Source organism: Eucalyptus grandis, chromosome 2, assembly GCF_016545825.1.
Source record: "Eucalyptus grandis isolate ANBG69807.140 chromosome 2, ASM1654582v1, whole genome shotgun sequence".
Taxonomy (NCBI): domain Eukaryota; kingdom Viridiplantae; phylum Streptophyta; class Magnoliopsida; order Myrtales; family Myrtaceae; genus Eucalyptus; species Eucalyptus grandis.
In genome coordinates, this window is record NC_052613.1 from 16,696,315 (window position 1) to 16,716,346 (window position 20,032).

Here is a 20,032-nt window from a genome sequence, read left to right on the forward strand (position 1 = left end):
GCTTGCTCGATCCTAGTGAGGTAGAGCTCTCCTATGGTTGTTGCCAGCCTCCCCATTGCCATCACTACCACCGTGCACCCAAGCACCCAAGACATCCTTGGAGGTGAGCAGCGAGGAAGCTTTAGGTCACTGACACAACAAGGATGAAGAACATGGATGACCTCCCTTGCACCTGCACTTATGTTCTATCAAGTGTTAAGTGGGCCACTTGATATTTTATGGGTCGAAAATGGGTTGTAAGTTCTAACCCATTTTCAACCTATTTAAAAACTATTCATTTTTTTTTACCAAGTTCTAATTGGGCCTTTAAGGTGACTAGATTGCTAATATCTTCACAAGAACACCATTTCAGCATTTTTTTGAATTTTTTTCTCTTAATTTCAATTGACTTCTTTCAAGTCACCTTAAGTTTAAAGGGCATGTTAGATTATATGAAGATAACTATTTTGGATTAGGTTAACTATAAAATTCACAATTCTCACCGTATACTCAGGAGCCTTGTATTTATCGTTTTGTAATGTGCAAAAATATCACATTTCTCTCTTTTTAACACGATTCTCAACTCTTACCATGCATCGCACAAGTACTTGCGCGCGCACACATGAAGTTGTGTCTTTACTCATATTATTAATCAATTATTGATATGCGATTTATGTCGCATTCTGTTTTAAAAATAGTAACGGTGACATTTGATTTATAATTCTACAAGGAATGGTTCAATAGCTTAATAAAAAATTCGAGGTATCAAAAGATTATTGTAGGACGCCAATCCTTCCATATGCGCATCCAAATTCTAAGGGTGCGTTTGGTATATTTTTGTTCTTGGGAACAATTTCTATTCACAAATATTTTTTTTTTCAATTTCTAATCCTTAGTTGAGTTTTTGAGTAGAAAAATGTGTTTGGTAACTAAAATATATATATTCTCTAAAGAGAAAAGGAGCAGAAATGATCTCATACGACCCCAAAAATTTATATTTCAATTTTTTTCATCTAATTATGAAGATGTCAATATAGACTTAACAATTCTTGTTTTGATAAAATTGGACTTTTGTAAGATTTTTCTGATCAATTGTTTCGAGCTGATTCCTATAGGATAATAGACCCTCTCACACAAGAATTACACATTACAAGCCAGAGAAAAATCCAAAGCTTTGAGAGATAAGAGAACAAAAGGCACACTCACGAAAACCCTAGGTATGGGCACGGGGATCACGTTCTCCTTCCCCGGATTGCACGGAGAAAGTCCAACTTCCGGGCAATTGGTGCTCACCAGGCACCGCATCTCGCCATCTGACAAGCCCGCACAACAAAGGGGGAATGAGACTCGCCCTGTTTCTGATGGAGAGTCTCCAGGCTAGGCACGTTGACGAGCAAAGACAAGCCGCAAACCGGAGTTTGGCTGAGTTGCAGAAAGAAAGAGGCGGAAGCTTGTGTTGCTGCAAGGAAGGAGGGAGGGAGGGAGGAAGATGGAGTTGGGTTGCTAGGGGCGTGGGTGGGCCGAGAGAGGACTGACGATGATTTTCTGTGGCGAGGAATTGACAAAATTTCTGGAACATAAATTGATTTCTCAATTTATATTTCAGAAATTGAGAAGTTAAAAATTTTAACTTCGATTTTTTTCTTTAAATCTATTTTGGAATAGAAATGTTCATTCCAAAATAGAAAAATCAAATTACGTTACTAAATGAATTTCTGCTCCAAACCTGTTTCGGAAAACAGAGAAACAGAGAAATAAAAAAATATAAATTTTATCATGCGCGCCCCTAAGAGAAATAGCTGAGGCATTGAGTTTAGAAGAGAGAGAAGACATATATATATATATATATATATATATATATTATTCTCAAGAATAAAAATGTAAATCGCTTTTACTTTTTATTTCCGTTCTAAATTTTTTTCCATTAATTGCCGATCTATTTCAGAGAATGAAAAAATTAACCGACGCACATGGACATATTTATGTTCCTTATCTATTCCAAGAAATTTAAAAAAAAAAAAAACTAAAAAAGTAGAGAAATAGATTAGTTGTCCAATAGACCCTAAGCTTTCAAACTTAAGTCAAACTTATAAAAGCCGGGAGTTTAAAAAGTCTAGGTGGTGATTGACCTCCCGATGTCACCTACAATTCTGTTTGGTCTCTTGCACAAAAGGCGAATAGGATAAAATAATCCTAATGATAGATCACTATTTTTAGCTGACTATAAAATGTAAATCAATTTAGAGTGATGTCCTCTGTAATGTCCAATGGTTATTCAATTGAAAAAAAGGATATCCTCGTACCGAAAGATTCTTATATTCCATCAGATCCTATCCTATCACCATCCACGAAAAATATATATAAAAATAACAATAAAAGACATTGACTTTCATGCGACGACCCCTATTTATGTTGAGTTAGGTGATCATCTTCCAAGAATCCACTGCAATCCTCACGCTTAAGGATCAGGCTCTTTTTTTTTTCATAAAAGGAACTTGTAAAAGGGTGCTGCCCAAAATTCGTTAAGATCCATTCAAGAAGGTTTGCTGTTTTTCAATATATTATTGTTCTCACATTAAGTGTGACTAACATATCACAAATTGAGACATCCCACACCAGATATACCTAACAAGTGCACTAGTTGATAAAACCTTTCGGATGTTAGAAGAGAATTTGATAAGGCAACGATGATTCGCATCATGGGACAAGAAAATGATTCTTATTTTCAATATAGATAACTATATAAATAGTTCATAAATTTTGTCCTAATATATAATATCGTCCTTGAAATTTTTAATTTTGAAATTTTGATTTATTTAATGTAATTTATGAACTTCCACTAAACATTCAATAAATTATGTCAAAATATTCAATGTCATCATTTCATTGATTCAAATTTAAAGATAATATTGAATATATTCATATAGTTTAAGAATGAAATTAAATATGTACTAAAAATTCACGAGTTATATCGAATATATTAAAAGTTGAAAAACCTTATTATATGTTAGACTAAAATTCAACGATCACAAGAAATAAATTAAAAATTCAGTGATGATATCACAATTTTCGCACCATATTCTCTTCTTAATAACGCGAGTGGCGTGCTCTCTTCAACCCGGTCAAGAACGACCGCGACCGCGGAACCAAACAACTGTTACCCCACGAGATTCGCCCAGATCCAGCCACATGTACATCGCATCATCCCCAAGGCATTGTCGTACGTAGTACCCTCCTTTCTCTCTCTCTCTCTCTCTCTCTCTCTCTCTCTCCTGAATCCCACCAATGCCCCTTCGAAAATCTACCGTGTCGCCATCGCTGCCGTCGTCGAAGTGGAAAAACCCACTTCGATTTTACGTCGAATGCTGCCGTGTCGCCGTCAATGTCGTCGTCGAATTGGAAAAACCCTCTTCGATTTTACGTCAAATTCTGTAGGTAGCAGCCGGGGGGAAGCGGGAGGTGGGGGAGAGATGCAATTAAAAATAGGATATTGTCCTAATCATAATGTTTTTATATCCCATCGGATTCTATCCTATCTCCATTTAAAAAAAGAAAAAACACTAACTTTCTCGTAACCCCTATTTATGTTAACTTAGGCAATCATCTTCCGAGAATTTGCTGCAATCCTCACGCTTAAGGATCGGGCTTTATTTCATAAAAGGAACTTGTATAAAAGTGCTGCCCAAAATGCGCTAAGATCAATTCAAGAAGGTTTGCTGTTTTTTTATACATTATCGTTCTCGCGTCAAGTATTATCAACATATCACAAATTGAGACATCTCGCTCTAGTTAATACACCTTTTCGGACGTTAGAAGAGAAGAGGATAAGGATGATTCGCATCATGACATGGGACAAGAAAATGATTTATAGGTAACAACAAAGTTGGTTTATGAATTTTGATATGATATCTTGATATTTTTAATTTTACTTAATGTGGTTCCTCAACTTTAACTTAATCTTGAATTTTTTATTTTTTTAATGTAATCTATGAAATTTTAATAAATGTTCAATACACTATGTCAAAATGTCCAAAGTCATCATTTTATTTATTCAAATTCAAAAAAATATTAAATATATTCATATGGTCCAATGATTAAATTAAATATATATTAAAAGTTCTTTAATCATATTGAATATGTTAAAAATTTAGGAACAACATAATATATTAAGCTAAAATTCAATGACCACATGAAATAAATTAAAAATTCAATAATAACATTCTGCGTTTGGCTCAAGTTCGCAACCTTCGCACCATATTCTCTTCTTAATAACGCGAGTGGCGTTCTCTCTTCAACCCGGACAAGAACGGCCACGACCCCGGAACCAAACGACAATTCCCCACGAGATGCGCCCAGATCCCGCCACGTGTACATCGCATCATCCCCGAGGCATTGTCGTACGCAGTTCCCTCCTTTCTCTCTCTCTCTCTCTCTGACTCTTCCCCTGCGCCTCGGGCTCGCCACCACCACCGCATCCCGCCTCCCGCAGAATCTCAATCTCTCTCTCTTAAGCCCCCACGGAAATCTACCGTGTCGCCATCACCGTCGTCGTCGAAGTGGAAAAACCCACTTCGATTTCACGTCGAATTCTGCGGGCAGCAGCCGGAGAACCAGGGCGGAAGAGGGAGGGAGGTGGGGAGGCGGGAGGAGGGAGGAGGGAGGGAGAGATGCATCTGATCAATGCGTTGATGGTGACCCGGATGGTGACCCGGGAAGACCTCGGCACCTCCCTCGGGAGCGAGATCACCTTCGGGTCGGTCATGTTCTTCGTCTACGCCGGGCTCTCCTGCTTCTTGGTCCTCTTCGCCGGCATCATGTCGGGCCTCACCCTCGGCCTCATGTCGCTCGGCCGCGTCGATCTCGAGATCCTCCAGCGCAGCGGCACCAACGCCGAGAAGAAGCAAGCAGGTGGGTCGTGGCTCGTTTCGCGTGTTTGTGTGGGGGCGTGTGGGTTCGTTGGTTCGTTGGTTCTTGATTCTTGATCTGGAATTTGTAAGGACGGCGGAGATACGGGGTTGATTCGCTGGATTCGGATCCATTTCCTTCCCTTTTTCTTTTTCTTTTTCTTTTTCCATGCTTACTTTGTGATTTTCCTTTTGAAATTTTCAGCTACTATCTTGCCGGTGGTCCAGAAGCAGCACCAGCTTCTCGTGACTCTGCTTCTTTGCAATGCTATTTCAATGGAGGTAATGCATTGAGGATCATTTTGCAGAGCCCGCGTTTAAATTTTATCTTTAACTGACGGTTGTTTCGGCCCGAGTCAGCGGCTTCCTCATTTTGCATGGCTATGAATCTGGGGACCCTGATAAGTAAATTGAACCTGACATTTCCACTTAGCTTAGCAAAAGAGACGGCCGTGCTTGCCCTGCTGCTCAATCGAGAGTTCGTTTGAACTGTGTACACATTAGTATCTTTGGGGGCCTTCTGGTGTTTATCTGGGTTTGAAAAGCACGGGCCTACATGTTGCCAGACAATGATTGGCTTAGGTTAAAAGGCTTGGGCTAGCATACCTTTTCCACTAAATTTTCTGTCAGTTCATTGCTGGAATTGCTTCTGACAACCTTGTTTTTTGAAATTTGCCATCGGCAGGCCCTTCCCATATACTTGGATAAGCTTTTCAATCAATATGTTGCGATTATACTTTCTGTCACGTTCGTGCTAGCCTTTGGAGAGGTACGTGTTTCCCCTAATTTGTGGTGCCATCAACATTCTTCTTAATCTCTTCATGATTGGCTCAAAAGGATCTGACCCTCTTGTTTTATCTTATATTGAAGGTCATTCCACAAGCAATATGTACCCGATATGGACTTGCTGTCGGTGCCAATTTTGTGTGGCTTGTCCGGATTCTAATGATTATTTGCTATCCAATTGCATATCCTGTTGGAAAAGTATGTAGTTACTGTCTTTTGGAGTTTGTCATTATGAAATCACTCTTGGCATAAGTCTTACTGGAGGTGCGTATGTAAAGAGCTTGTGTGTGACAGAACTGAATCGATTGTCCAATACATCGGACCATCACTGTAATCCCAAATCTGGTAGTGTGAGGTCCTTGTTTTTTAAAACCTATGGTAAAGTTACAGTGTTGGAATTATAAATGTTAACTTTTAGACAAGCAGGTCTAATACTTTTTTTGATGGATCTCCACTGTACATAAATTCGGTAAAATTCAGCATGAGAGGAACAAATTACCTCATGCAATGGTCATGCTGGTGGTTGACTGATGGTGGAAGCAGTGATTACTGTGGTTGCCACTTGCCAGCAGTGTATATGGCAAGAGCTGCAGTACACTGGAGGAGGTGACAAGGGGTATGTGGTGGCCCATGGGGCGATAGTTGTGGTAGGGGAGGATTTTATCTGTTACACGAGTTGTGGAAAATCTCTATAAAGTAGAAGTCATTGCAATTCAAATATGCATTTACTAAAGACCTGTCTTTATCTATTTCACCAAATACCTACGATACTAGTATTTTGTGGTAGTTAACAAAGAGCCTAGTGCTAACCTTATCATTAATTAGATTTTTATAATGTTCTGACTAATTGGTGGTTGATGTTAGGTCCGAAACCAGCTTCCGATAGGAAGTCACCCCAAGTACTAGAGCAAGTGATTTCTCATTTTATGCTTAGTTTGTATAGTTCTAATTTTTTAGACATCATTCCTTCTCCATCTTTTGAAGCATGTCAATTTTTGTTGCTACGATCAAGTAAAACTGGTTTCTAACTGAGACCTTTGACATCCTTTTCATTGGTTGTTGTAGAAATAGAGAGATGATTGACTTGTGAGCTGGTGGCCTACTTAATTTCTCAGTAGTGCCCCAAAGTTACTGTTAAACTTGCCTCATTTACAGGTATTTGCTCAATGGTTTTATGTTGAAAGCACTCATGATGCTAAAATGCTAAGATATGGAAAGGCACAAAGAAATGAAAACTGTAGTGCGAAGCACTGAGACATGACTTCTCGTCGGACTTAGGTTTTTAGACTGAAGCAGCTCAGTAGCTTCAAAGTATTTTATTGCAGCATGTTTAGTGCATATATATCATCTTCGCAGATGTCTACGTCAAGATCCATTTTTCCCGTACAGCATCGGACAGATGTTTGCCTTGACCGTACACAATTCAATAAGCAAGAATGTCAATCCTTGGACCTATGACTCTCAATAAATCTTCTTTTATATGGAATTGTGTGGATGGTCATACGTTCTGTACATTCATTTTCCATTTTGATGTTGGAGGTACTGTAAATTACCTTTGAAATGGTAAATTATAATCATAGTCATTGCTTTTCCTTTTCAGGTTCTAGACTGGGTGTTGGGTCATAATGAGGCATTATTTAGGCGTGCTCAATTAAAAGCTCTTGTCTCCATCCACAGTCAGGAGGTACATGAAACGTTGCACTGTTCCATAAGATTCTTGCATGCAAATGGGTTCAAGAAAGGAGTTGCATTTTGATCTTTCTCATGGTTTCTTTTTCATTTTCATGACTTCTTTTTCTGAAGGCTGGGAAAGGAGGTGAACTCACACATGATGAGACCACGATTATTAGTGGAGCTCTAGATTTGACTGAGAAGGTTTGGAGCCACTACATCTGAATATCTCTGTTTCTGTCTGTACTACAGCAGCTAAAATTGGAGAAATTGCGACATCTTTCTGATATTTAATTGATTATTGCAAACTTGGAATGTTGTGTGAACTTGTGTTTGCTTTGGTCAGTTATCTATTAGTGCTAGTATCCAAGATCCTGTCCTCAGTATAAACAACAATTGGTTTGCATAGTTTCTAATCTGATAGATGGTGTTTTCAGTTTTGAGAAGATGTCAGCATCGACTTATTGCCATTTCCCTATCAATTATAAGTCTGGTCGCCATGGCACTATTACTTTTTTGTCTGATAATCTAACACTGTTTCTAAATGCGGTCCAGAACTTTCCACTGGAGAAGTTTCCTCTTATTAAATGAGATATTTCTAGGTCATTGCAGTGAGAGAAATTGCTATTTTCCAAATTTCTCTGTATAGTCTGAATATGATTTGAAGATAGACATAGCATAATTGAAGGAAGATTGCTATACCAATTGCTATGTTTTCCTCTTGACAGACTGCAGAGGAGGCAATGACACCCATTGAATCTACCTTTTCTTTGGATGTTAATTCCAAACTGGACTGGTAAGTTACTAAGTTACTCAAGAGATTCGTTTTAGTCTGTGCTCTCCTCTACTCATTCTTTCTGGGGTCAAATATAATAGAATGAATTATAACTTATTGCTCGATTTTTCAGAGACCTCTACATAAGTAAATCATTTGCTAAGTCACGTCTCATCGAGAAGATGTTATGATAATAAAGAAAGCGGATACATTAAAAGCTTAGATAACATTTCTTGGGTAGACTTGGATCATTAGTTGTTATACTTGCTATCGGACTCTGACGTATTCTTCCTTCATGTTTAGTTAAACTTTGTCTAACAAACATCAAATTTGTTGTAGATGGCTATGCTTATGCATTCTTCCTTTTTTTCTTTTTTCTTTTTATCTTGAAATTTCGATCCAATAGCCTGGCTACCTTTGAGGATAATTTTTGTCAAGCTGGTCATGATCCATTTAAGAAAACCTTAGGAACATATAGACCAGATCTGACATTTATGGCATAATTGTTTAGGGAAGCAATGGGAAAGATTCTTGCTCGAGGTCATAGCAGAGTTCCTGTCTATTCTGGGAATCCCAGAAATGTCATCGGTCTTCTTCTGGTATATCTCAAAATTGGAATGCTCACTGTATCTCTAGTCTTTATAATAACACTGTTCCCTGACTTGTCTACTGCGTCCCTCGCTCTATTTCTCTCTCTCAGGTGAAAAGCCTTCTCACGGTTAGACCAGAAACAGAGACCCCTGTTAGTGCAGTGTCGATCAGAAGAATTCCGCGGTGTGCTTATTGATATTTTATATTAATTAGCCATTCCTTTAATTATAAGAATATGGCATGAGGTTTAAGCTGGATTGTTTGCCCAGGGTTCCAGCAGATATGCCCTTGTATGACATACTGAATGAGTTTCAAAAGGGTAGCAGTCATATGGCAGCCGTAGTGAAGGCCAAAGGGAAATCTAAGAATCTTCCACCAATGCCGGATGTGGACAAACTTGAAGAAAAGAAGGCCACTGTGGGAGATTCCCAGTTGATTACTCCCTTGCTTGTTAAACAGAATGAAAAAGCTGATATCGTTGTTGACATTGAGAAGGCTCCAAGGCCAGTGAATGGCTTGCCTCAATTATCAGAAGATATTGAGGATGGGGAGGTTATTGGTATCATCACTCTTGAAGATGTATTTGAAGAACTTCTTCAGGTTTTCTTCACTGCCTCATCAATCATCTGCATAATTTTCTTTTTAATGACTATATTTTAAGAATTTACTTGACCAAGTACAGGAAGAGATTGTTGATGAAACCGATGAATATGTCGATGTACATAGAAGGTATTGCAAGAATCAGATACTGCGTGTTTGGTTTATGTAATGCCATTTGATTCATTATACAATGACAATGGCTGTCTCTCTCTCATCTCTTTTTGGCAGAATCCGAGTGGCTGCAGCTGCAGCCGCATCATCAGTTGCACGGGCTCCATCACTTCGGAGACTGAACACCCATAAAGGAGCTGTAAGTTGATTGTTCTGTTTTCAAACTAGATGAATTGAACTGAACTTAAAAAGAGTTCCCAAAATCAGGCTTTGGTTATGATTGTTCACTCAAGACCAAGTAGTAAAATGCCAGAACTCAGTTCGAACTTGTCTATAATGTAGGAGATAAAGATACCAGAATTTGGGTGATTGAGGAAACTACATTCTTGAAAATGAGTCATCTACCTGTATTTATGGCCATTAAAAGCTGAAAACTCCTTGCATATCTTTCTCATTCAGACATTAGTAGCTTGGCATACTGTTAGAAGTTAGTAGTGAGAAAAACCACATGCATTTATTTTTTCTATCATTTTTACTAAACTTAATTGTCAAATTGGCACACAATTTGTATTTTGGAGCAAAGTGCAATACATTTATACTAAACAGTATGCGAAATAATAATGTTGTGGTTTTGATAAGTCTGAAAATTTAAGGTTCTAAAACATCACATAAATGGTTGGGATAAAACTGTGATAACCTGTCATGATTGGCGAGGATGAAATGAGATTATTGTACGGTATGTTGGCTTTGCATGTGTGTGTGGAACCAACTGCTATGAGGGTCAATCTTCTTCCCTCTATTTCACCTCCTTCCCATACCCTAACCTGAAAAAGCCTCGGAAAAAAGAAGAAGAAGAAGAAGAATTTAAAGCAAAAGTCAGTGATGATATTCCCTTCTGTGAACTAAGGCAGCTTTGTAATGCTGAGAGATAGCATTTCATGAAGGGGTCTCAATTCTCTACATATAATATTGATGGCAATAAGAAGCTGGAAGATAGTATTTGACTTGAATTATATAATACCAAAAATGGTGAAAGTGATCATCACTGTCTGGAGAAGAAGAATTTTCACAGCAGGAACCAGCGAGTATTGTCTCCCACAATAGGATATGTAAATAGGGGGATACGAACAGGAAAAATTTCACTTGGAGATGTCACTAGGAGGTGTTCAAGTATATATTCACTTGGGCCTGATGAAATGACAGTGGACTCAACCAAAAACAGCTTAAAAAGGTGGTTTACAGAAAATTAATTTGTTATCCATGCTTCAGATAGAGAAATGACCTTGACTTTATACCCTTGCTTGGATGATTCTAGCTCATTTTACTTGGCCATCATCGGCAATTCTTGTTATTAAGGCCCACGAGTAAATGGATGGGCTTCATTGTTGGCGCTTAATAATCTGCTTTCATGTGGTTCACAGGGAGGCCTTACCAAGCACGTGCAGGTCCCGAGAAAAACTGCTGAGGATGATCCAAGTTCTGCTAGGTCAATGGGCAGTCCAGGTGAGCATCTGTAGGAGCATAGATGGTACCATACCAACAAAGACATCTGCATTATAGTATGATGATTCTAAACTCAGGTCTTTGATGCTAATCCCCCAATAAATTAGTGCAACCTGATAATGTTGTCTTTGCTGCAAATTTTGATCATGAGAAACTGGGATATTAGTCAGATAATGAACGGATGAACATATGGAGAAATGGCTGATTTATCTGGTCAAATAATGTCTATACTCGTTTGAGCTTATGTCTTTTTTTTCAGGTTTGCCAACCTCTGGGGCTTAGGCTTGAAGTTTTGGCAAGGCTAACATCAGAAAACGCTTCCACGGGACGGGGGAGTCAAAATTGAAGTATTATGAAGATTATCCCATGATATTGAACGGCTTTATCTTGAACAATCTTTGTGCCAGAGTAATTTATTATATCCCGTGGAGCGGAGAGATGCAGTCCTGAAGTAATTAATGCCTACTATATGTCCAGATGTTCAGTTGTCCGATGCAATTTTGTTTGGCTGGCGCATGTTCACCGTCGCTTTATAATTAGATTATTTTGTTTCCGAGAAGAGACGAAAACAATGAGTTTCATCAGTCAAGATCGAAGATAGTTTTTTACCGTCTTTCATTAGTAGAATGTCCAATGTTTGTCCCCCTTGGCGGATTGAAGCGATACAATGTTCAGTGAATTTTTTTGTACGGCGCGATGTAGATTTGCTTTGGTCGACTCCACAAGAGACAAGAACGTCTGCTTCTCCTCCTATGTACTTTTACGGGTCTAGAAATCGTTTCAATACGTAGGAAGAACAAATAATAGCCACATTGCTTTGTTCAACAAGGTGAGTGGATGTGCATTAATCTTATTGTCGTTTTTAGATTGGGCAGGCAAGATTTCTAGCGATTTCCAGGATAAAGTAACGTATTTTGGGGAAGACACCATTTACCTAAAGATGAAAAGTAGCATTTGCAAAGATTGGAAAAATGATACCCTGTAGCTACCAAACCTGCTTTTCATTTGACATGGCATAGAGAAACCCTTCTTTCTCTTTCTGTCGAACGTAGTTTTTATTGAATCAAAACGAGTTTAAACAAAAGAACCCCAATTCAGACACCCAAAGCAAAGCAAACCCCACGAGTGTTGGGCTATCCAATTTAAAAGTAAAACATGTTGTCTTTTGAGCTTTAGCTAACCAATTGGCTACTCGATTGGGACTCTCCTGAGCAGGGGACTATAGTTAAATTGCAGACTGGCCAATACTCCCCAAGGATATAACTATCTGCGCTCTTTGCTGAATCTATTAAGACCAAGCAGTCAGATTCAAGTACAATCTCTTTCCTTTCTAGCTCGAGGAGAGGGAAAGAGAGCTTGAAGAAGGGCTAGGGCTTCGGCTTGGAGAGTAAAGGAAATCGGAGCCGATCTCACAAACCCTTCCATTAGCGCACCAGTCTCGTCTTGCACAACACCCGGGATTCCTCCGGTGGATGATTTTATAAGGTAAAGGCCGATGCCTTCTCTTGTTGTAAGTTTAAGGAACTCAAACTACTTAGAAGAGATTGAACTCAAACTTCTCGCAACATGCCTTTCCTTTAAAAAAAAGAAAAAAAAGAAGAGAGAAGTAATGTCGATCAATTTTGAAAGTTGACCTCGATTAAATGATTATCATTTGTATCAAGCAGGTTACAAGAATTCAGCGCAAGTACAATCATTACGGAGCCGAGTTCGTAGTCTCACGTCCAAATCGGTTGTACTTTCGTATCACAGTAGAAATCATCTCTTCTAATTTATGTTAATGAAGAAGAATTAATTATTTTTTCCTTTCTTTACAAAGATATGATTAGCATGATTTTAAATTTGCTAATTTAGTGTTGATTATGTCATGATCTCATGTGGCCTATTCTAAATTAACTCGAACTCAGATGGTTCAAGATCCTAAGTGAGTGATCATGTGCTATGTGATGCTCAAATGAGTGAATTCATAACAAAAAAGAAAGAAAAAATGACATCTATTGAGATGCACTTGTGAGTAATGTAAAAAAAGTCCGAAGAATTGTTGTGATGTAGAATAATTAATATATTTTAGTTGACCCATAATTTATTGGTCTAAGTTTCTAAGTGAACCGGAATCTAATTGAATATGTTGACGGATTCGGACTTTAATTCCCTCTTGACAATCTTTCCAAATGATGGTATTGGGCTTAATCTGTTCAGGTGTTTGTTGAACATTGGAGAATTGACATTGTGGTGGGATTCGACCCCTATTTTCATGCCTACCATTTTAGATTTCCAATTGACTTAAGACATGATTGTTGGCGACTTCTAGAATAATTTTTAGATTTGAATCATAGTAGCATACCTAGACTATCTATTGACTAATTGAATGCTAGGTACATAAATTGGATGACATTTGCAATTGGTATTCCATTGTGAATTGATTTGAAAGAGAAATTATTAATATCTTATGAAAGGAAAAATGCCACAAAAAACCATAAACTATTACCCGTTGTGATTTAAATACATCAAAAATAAAATTTGTGTCACCAAAAATCTTAAATTTGCTCATTGTGACACAGATACCTTTGACTTTTAGGAAATGTGTCAGCATGCTTAAGGCTTAGTATTTTCATTGTAGTTGCCTATTTGTTTACACTTAGATGAAAGAAAAAAAATTCTTGCAAAAACCTAGAATATTATTTGAAGTTCAGATTATTATGAATAGATTATATGTGAATCCCTGTATTATCATTTGACTATTGTCAAAGTTCCAAGAGTTTTGAACTTTAAAACAAATGTTTACATGCGTAAGCCATAAGAATTAGATTAAGCAAAAGTGAAAGGTAGAAGTCAGTTATACATCATCTTAATTTTGTTTATTTCATGAAAAACTAACTATATGAATACAAATTTCTTCATTTTCCAGTATTTGGATATTTAAGAAAACGAGATAAAGAATATTTATGCTTAAATTTGAGAAAGTGACATCTCTTGAGAAATTAGAAATTATATTTCATAATACAACTTGATCTTCATTGCTAAAAGGTCATCTCATGTGTCCGGGCCCAAATGCCTAACTAACATCAAAGTAGCATTAATACTAATACGCGACACGTGACATGATACGTAGACCTTTTCAAAATATAAAGAATTCCGATATATTGGGGTACGTTATATATTAAATATATATTTTTATATATACGTGATAAATTATCAAATTCACAAATAAATAAATTATAAAAAGCTCAAAATGAATCTACACTAAAAACATTAATCCATCGCTTGTTAATATTATTCATTGTTAAATTCAACTTCATTCCAATAATTCATAAAACTTAAAGAAAAAAACAAGCAATCCACATTCTGAACTCGTGTGCTGGAACATGTTAGAAGATAAGAGAAAAAAACAAACTTGGGAGTGAATTATATTTCACAAAAAGTAAGAAATCAAAAGAGAAGACACGATACTGTTCACGGGCTGTTCCCGAGTTACTGTTCATCAGTTTGTTATGATGCCGATTCCCAGAAATCTAGCCATCAGAATGGGCTGATTTTTGGAGGTAAGATCCTTCTCACCCTCCTCTACATCCCCACTGAAGGAATTTGATAGATCTGATCTGCATCCAAAGATATCCTCTACCCTAGTTTCGGATTCGTGCTCCAGTTTTCTGAACTGTTTTCTTCTGGTTTTCTTCATCTCTCGGGAGTTTCAACGGTTGGAATGGGCTGATTTTGGAAGGTAGTCTCTTGTTACCTCCATCTACTTCACCACCGAAGGACTTACGCTGGTTTGGCCTACATCTCAAGATCTACACGGATCCAGGAGTGCGTGCGGTTTGTCGTTTGGAATGGCTGTCATGGGTTAAGGTGTTTCCAATCGGTGGAGTGGCTTCACTTCTGGAGGCAAAGGTCATATTGGCCTCGTACGTTGACCCTCCAAGCAGCCTTCCCAAGTGACCTGCATTCTCAGCTCTGATTTGTCTCAGTTCTGCTTCTGTGGTTTGTCTACTGCTGCATTCCCCTTTTGGTTTGGTTCTGTTGGATTTCCTTGCTATGCATGGAGTGCTGGTTGCGTCTTCTACCTTCCTAAGGGGTGTTGTTGAAGTCTTGTCCGGGTAAGTCCCCTCCTTTGATGGTTTCTCTTTGGCTGTAAACAAGCTGCAGACTAGGTGTTTATGAAAATGTCCTCAACGGCTGTTGAGGTTGGAAACAATATTACTGAAGCTAGACCTGTGGCTGGGACCTCTAAGGGGCCTCCAACACCCTCCCGTGGTGATGCCTCACCTTTAATTCAACTAGGAGTGGCCTTGACATATAAGTCCGGCCTTGATGGAACGAAGAACAAGCATCAAATCTAGCAAGAGCCCCCTGCTCGCCCCCACCAATCTAGAGGTCGAAGTCGCAAACGGTCTTCATCCAAGCATCCACAAGCTCCTGTGTAACATCTAGCTGGACAGTAGGATACCCCTGCTCATACTTGAGCAAATGTAGCCCGGTTAACAGCAAAAGGCTCGGAATTGTCCTACATTCCTCATCCCACGTTTGTAGATGGCAAAGCTGTGGTCAAGTTGGCTGATGAAGTACTTGATGCGGTGGACCTGAAATAGCATCAATGCTTAGTGGGTTATCTTGTAGGGAGAAGGAAGCTTCCATTTGGTTCTTAGAGCAATCTCTCAAACATGCTTAGGGTGTAAAGCTTGGGAAATATTGGCCAATGACCAAGGATTACTCTTCCTCCACATTTTGGACCCTGTGTTTCGGTGGAAGATCCTTGAGGATGGACCAATCATGGTGGCTAGGGTGCCTCTAATTCTCCGTCAATGGTAGCCACTCATGGACCTTAAGAGGGAGAATCAATCTTTGGTTCCGATTTGGATTCGTTTGAGGAACTTACTATTTGATTGTTGGATGGTGCCGGCGATGAGTGCAATCGCGCTTGGGTAAGCCACTGTATGTGGACCAATGGACGGACCAAATGAAAATGGTTTCGTTTGCTAGAATTTGTATGGAGATCCAGACTAATCAGCCATAATGTAGGACCATTGAAGTGATCCTGAATGGGGTTTCTTGCTCCATAACCATTGATTATGAAATGACTACCTGTTGAGTGCCTGGACTATGGAACTTTCGGCCATAACTGCCAAGCCCCTCCTTGCGCGCACAACCCCGTTGGACAAAACAAACCTCCGCAGCAAGCTTGGGCTAAACTTGCTCCAGCGGTGGACCCAAACCCAGTACTGGCAGCCCCTCCTCGCTCACACAACCCTGTTGGACAGAACAAACCTCCGCAGCAAGCTCGGGCCGATCCTGCTCCCTCGGTGGCCCCCAACCCAGTACTAGTTGTTGATCTTACGGTTCCACAACAGGTCATGATAGTCCCAGCTTCTCCAACTCCCTTGGCCCTAGGGTGGATCCCATCCCTGACCCGATGGTTGCAGAATCACAAGATGTTCTTGAGCAGCCTTGGAAATAGGCGAAGAGCAAGCAGAAGAAAAACTTGAACTCTAAGAATGGAGCATCATCCTCTCACCCGAGCATTGCTGGTGTTTAAGTCACCTCTCGGAGGAAGCCCCTTGCTATAGAGAAGGCCCTGCATCCCGGGTCTGCTAGGAAGATGCATAGGGGGTCCAGTGCTCCCCCGAAGGTGGATCTCTTGCTAGTGGCCGATTCCCAGCTAGATCAAGAACCTTCCTTAAGCCTAGACCATGGTGTGGAGTCGAAAGTAGCAGCCACATTTGCTTGCACGAATGAAGATGATATTGTTTCTCCTGGCTCATCAACCTCATCCCCGAGAGCACCGCGGGCTGTCTCGACGAAAGTGGAGTCCATTCAGGAGAGACTTCTTGCTCTAGCTCCGGATCCGGGCTTGGAGGTGAAGATTGGAGCACCTGCGAATCCTCGTCGGAAGCCTTCCAAACAGAGGTAGACTTATGCCTCTTCTCCTTTCTTTTGGCTTTGTAGTAGCTGTATATATATATATATATATATATATATATATATATATATATATATATATATATATATATATATATTTTGGAATATTAGAGGTCTCATGGACTTGTTGAGGAGAGCCGAGGTTAGGAACCTTGCTCATTCGAATGGCCTTTGCATGGTCGGCTTATTGGAGACTAAAGTGCCAGAGTATCTTTTTCGGTCCTTTTCTTCTAGGCTTTTATCGGGGTGGAAGTGGATTGTCAATTATGACTCATCTCCTAAAGGTAGGATTTGGCTTGGTTGGACCCTTCGCTGGTTAATGTTGAAGTAATCTCTTCCAACGATTAGGCGATTCACGGTAAAGTGATGCTTCTTGCGTTGGGATTAAGTTGCTGCACTTTGGTGATTTATGCCGAGCACTCGTTTGTCTCTCGGAGACCTTTGTGGGCGGACCTAGGTAGGATGAGTTCTTGCGTCTAAGACATGGCATGGATGGTGGCTGGGGATTTCAATGCCATAAGAGACTCGACTGATAGGATTGGGGGCTCACATAATTGGCTCCCCTCCTTTGATGAATTCAATCAGTGTTTGATGCAAGCAGAGTTAGAGGATCTGAAGTATGTTAGGCTTCACGTTACTTGGTCCACCTCCTCTGGAGCTAACCGCAAGGCCAGGAAAATTGATAAGGTGTTGGTCAGTGCTAAATGGAGCTCACAGTTCTCTTACTCATAAGCGATTTTTTTGACCCGCGGAATTTCTGACCATTCTCTTATGGTGGTAAAAGTGATACAATCGGTTCTTCGAAAAAAAATCTTGTTAAATTCTTTGAATTCTGGATGGAACACCCATCCTTTAATGGAATCATTTCGCAAGTTTGGGATGCCCCGGTAGAAGGGTCCCTATGTACAGGCTAGTTAGCAAACTAAAGGCCCTGAAGAGCTGGTTTAAGCAACTCAATAGGGATTCTTTCTCCAACATCTCTGAGAGAGTTGCAAAGTCCAGGAGTGCTTTTAGGTTACCCAGCTCAACTTGCAGCAAGACCCAACCACCGAACTTTTGGCAGAGTTGGAGAAGACTCATCGGAAGACCTTTATGGAGTTGAGGAGTCAGGAGGAATCTTTCTTCAGACAGAAATCCAAGATTAGAAAGCTCGAGAATGGTGACAGGAATACCAAGTACTTTCCACCATTGCGTTAATACAAGACAACTGAGGAACATGATTCTTTTGGTTCTTGATAGGAATGGTAACTTGGTCACCGAACCAAGCCTTGTGCAAGACACTTTCGTCTCTCACTTCCAAGAGTTATTTACATCATGCTCCCTTCCTTCTATCCTTGCTTTACTGGACATGCAACAAGTTATTACTTGCCCACTCAATGAGGATCATGTTAGTTTTCTCTCTCGACCCTATTCAAATAGAGAAATTCATGACACCTTGTTCTCCCTAGCCCGTGGGAAGGCTCCTGGGCCAAACAGGTTTGGTGTGGAATTTTTCAAGAGCAATTGAGAGATAGTAGTGCCTTCGGTTATTGAAGTGGTTAAGGACTTCTTCGTTACGGGGAGACTTCTTAGGGAGATTAACAACACCATCCTTATGCTAATCCTTAAAGTGCCTAATGCAACCTTGGTCAATGATTATAGACCTATTGCTTGCTGCAATACGATTTATAAATGTATTACTAAGGTCTTAGCTAATCGCATCACCGCAGTACTTCATGATACTATCAGCCCTTCTCAAAATGCATTTGTTAAAGGCCATCGCATCCGGGATAATATACTTCTTGCCCAAGAATTATTTGTCGGTTTACATCTTCAGCCATATACCCCTAAATGTGCTGTGAAGGTGGATTTTCAAAAGGCCTATGATACAGTCTACTGGGACTTTCTGGAATTAGTTATGCGTGCATTTCGATTCCCGGACCACCTCATTCGACTCATTATGGTATGTGTTTGCACTCCCAAGTTCTCTATTTCTTTGAATGGGGAACTCCATGGATTCTTCCCTAGTGGCGTGGCCTTCATCAAGGGGATCCCATGCCCCCTTACCTATTCACGTTGGTTATGGAAGTTTTTTCTAAGATCTTTTCTGTGCGTGTTGCGCAACCTGGGTTCAAATTCTTCTGGAAATGCAAGGCTATAAGACTATCTCATCTTTTCTTTGAGGACGATATCTTTCTCTTTTGTTGTGCGGATATGGATTCTATCTCTCTTCTAAAGGATGGACTAGATACATTCTCAGCATGGAGTGGACTAAAGCCAAACAACAACAAAAGTGAGATATTTCTCTCAGGTGGCTCGGAGGAGTTGCAGAATGAGATCATGGAGGCCCTTGGTTTTGTGGAAGGAAAGTTGCCGGTGCGTTATCTGGGAGTTCCTATCATATCATCGAGGCTTGGAATGGCAGATTGTGTGTCCTTAGTTGATCGTATAACAGCCAGGGTTCAATCTTAGACGCATCGCTTTCTATCATTTGCCGGAAGGCTCCAGTTAATAAGATCAGTCCTTCTTGCCATACAAGCTTATTGGGTGAGTGTGTTTACCATTCTTTTTGCAGTATTGGATCATATTGAACAGATCCTTAGACAGTTTTTTTGGAAGGGCCCCAACCTTGGGAAGGGTGGAGCCAAAGTATCATGGGAAGACGTGTGCGTTCCGAAGGAGGAAGGAGGACTTGGAATTCGTGGGCTAAGAGACTACTACAAGGTAACGATGCTCAAGCACATTTGGATCCTATTCACGGATAATGAGTCCTTATGGTGCAAATGGATCCACTCAACCTTCCTAAAAATGAAGAGTTTTTGGGTAGCAGGGGAGCTAGCCGTCTGTTCTTAGGCTTGGAAGAGAATCCTACACCTAAGATCCGAGTTCTGACTCTACTTCCAATGGAGGATTGGAGATGGCCAGTCAATCTCCCTTTCGTTTAACCACTGGCATCATAGAGGTCTCTTACACCTTCTTTGCTCAAATAAGATGATCCTAAATTCGGGCTTATCCAAACATGCCATGGTGGCTGATCTTTTCTCTGGCTTATTATAAAGAACCGTCTTCCCATCCAAGCCCTATGTCGTATGGCAGAATTGAGAGTAAGGTTTGTGCTTTTTGCAAGTTGACGCCAGATTCCATTGATCATCTCTACTTCGGGTGTTGCATCACCCCCAACATGACTTTCTTTTGGGCGGCTAAATGCAATCTCCCT

At 39.9% G+C, this 20,032-nt stretch overlaps 1 protein-coding gene across 1 annotated transcript; it reads left to right on the forward strand.

Annotated features, from left to right (window-relative positions):
• The first annotated feature begins 4,412 nt into the window (after positions 1-4,412).
• LOC104424875 (DUF21 domain-containing protein At4g14240) lies at positions 4,413-11,637 on the forward strand. The gene is made up of 14 exons (XM_010037403.3): positions 4,413-4,887; positions 5,089-5,165; positions 5,569-5,652; positions 5,754-5,867; positions 7,270-7,353; positions 7,473-7,544; positions 8,069-8,136; positions 8,627-8,714; positions 8,816-8,889; positions 8,976-9,306; positions 9,389-9,435; positions 9,535-9,616; positions 10,839-10,920; positions 11,180-11,637. The coding sequence occupies exons 1-14, from the start codon at positions 4,647-4,649 to the stop codon at positions 11,200-11,202; spliced, it is 1,467 nt and encodes a 488-aa protein (XP_010035705.2). The 5' UTR covers positions 4,413-4,646; the 3' UTR covers positions 11,203-11,637.
• The last annotated feature ends 8,395 nt before the right edge of the window (positions 11,638-20,032 follow it).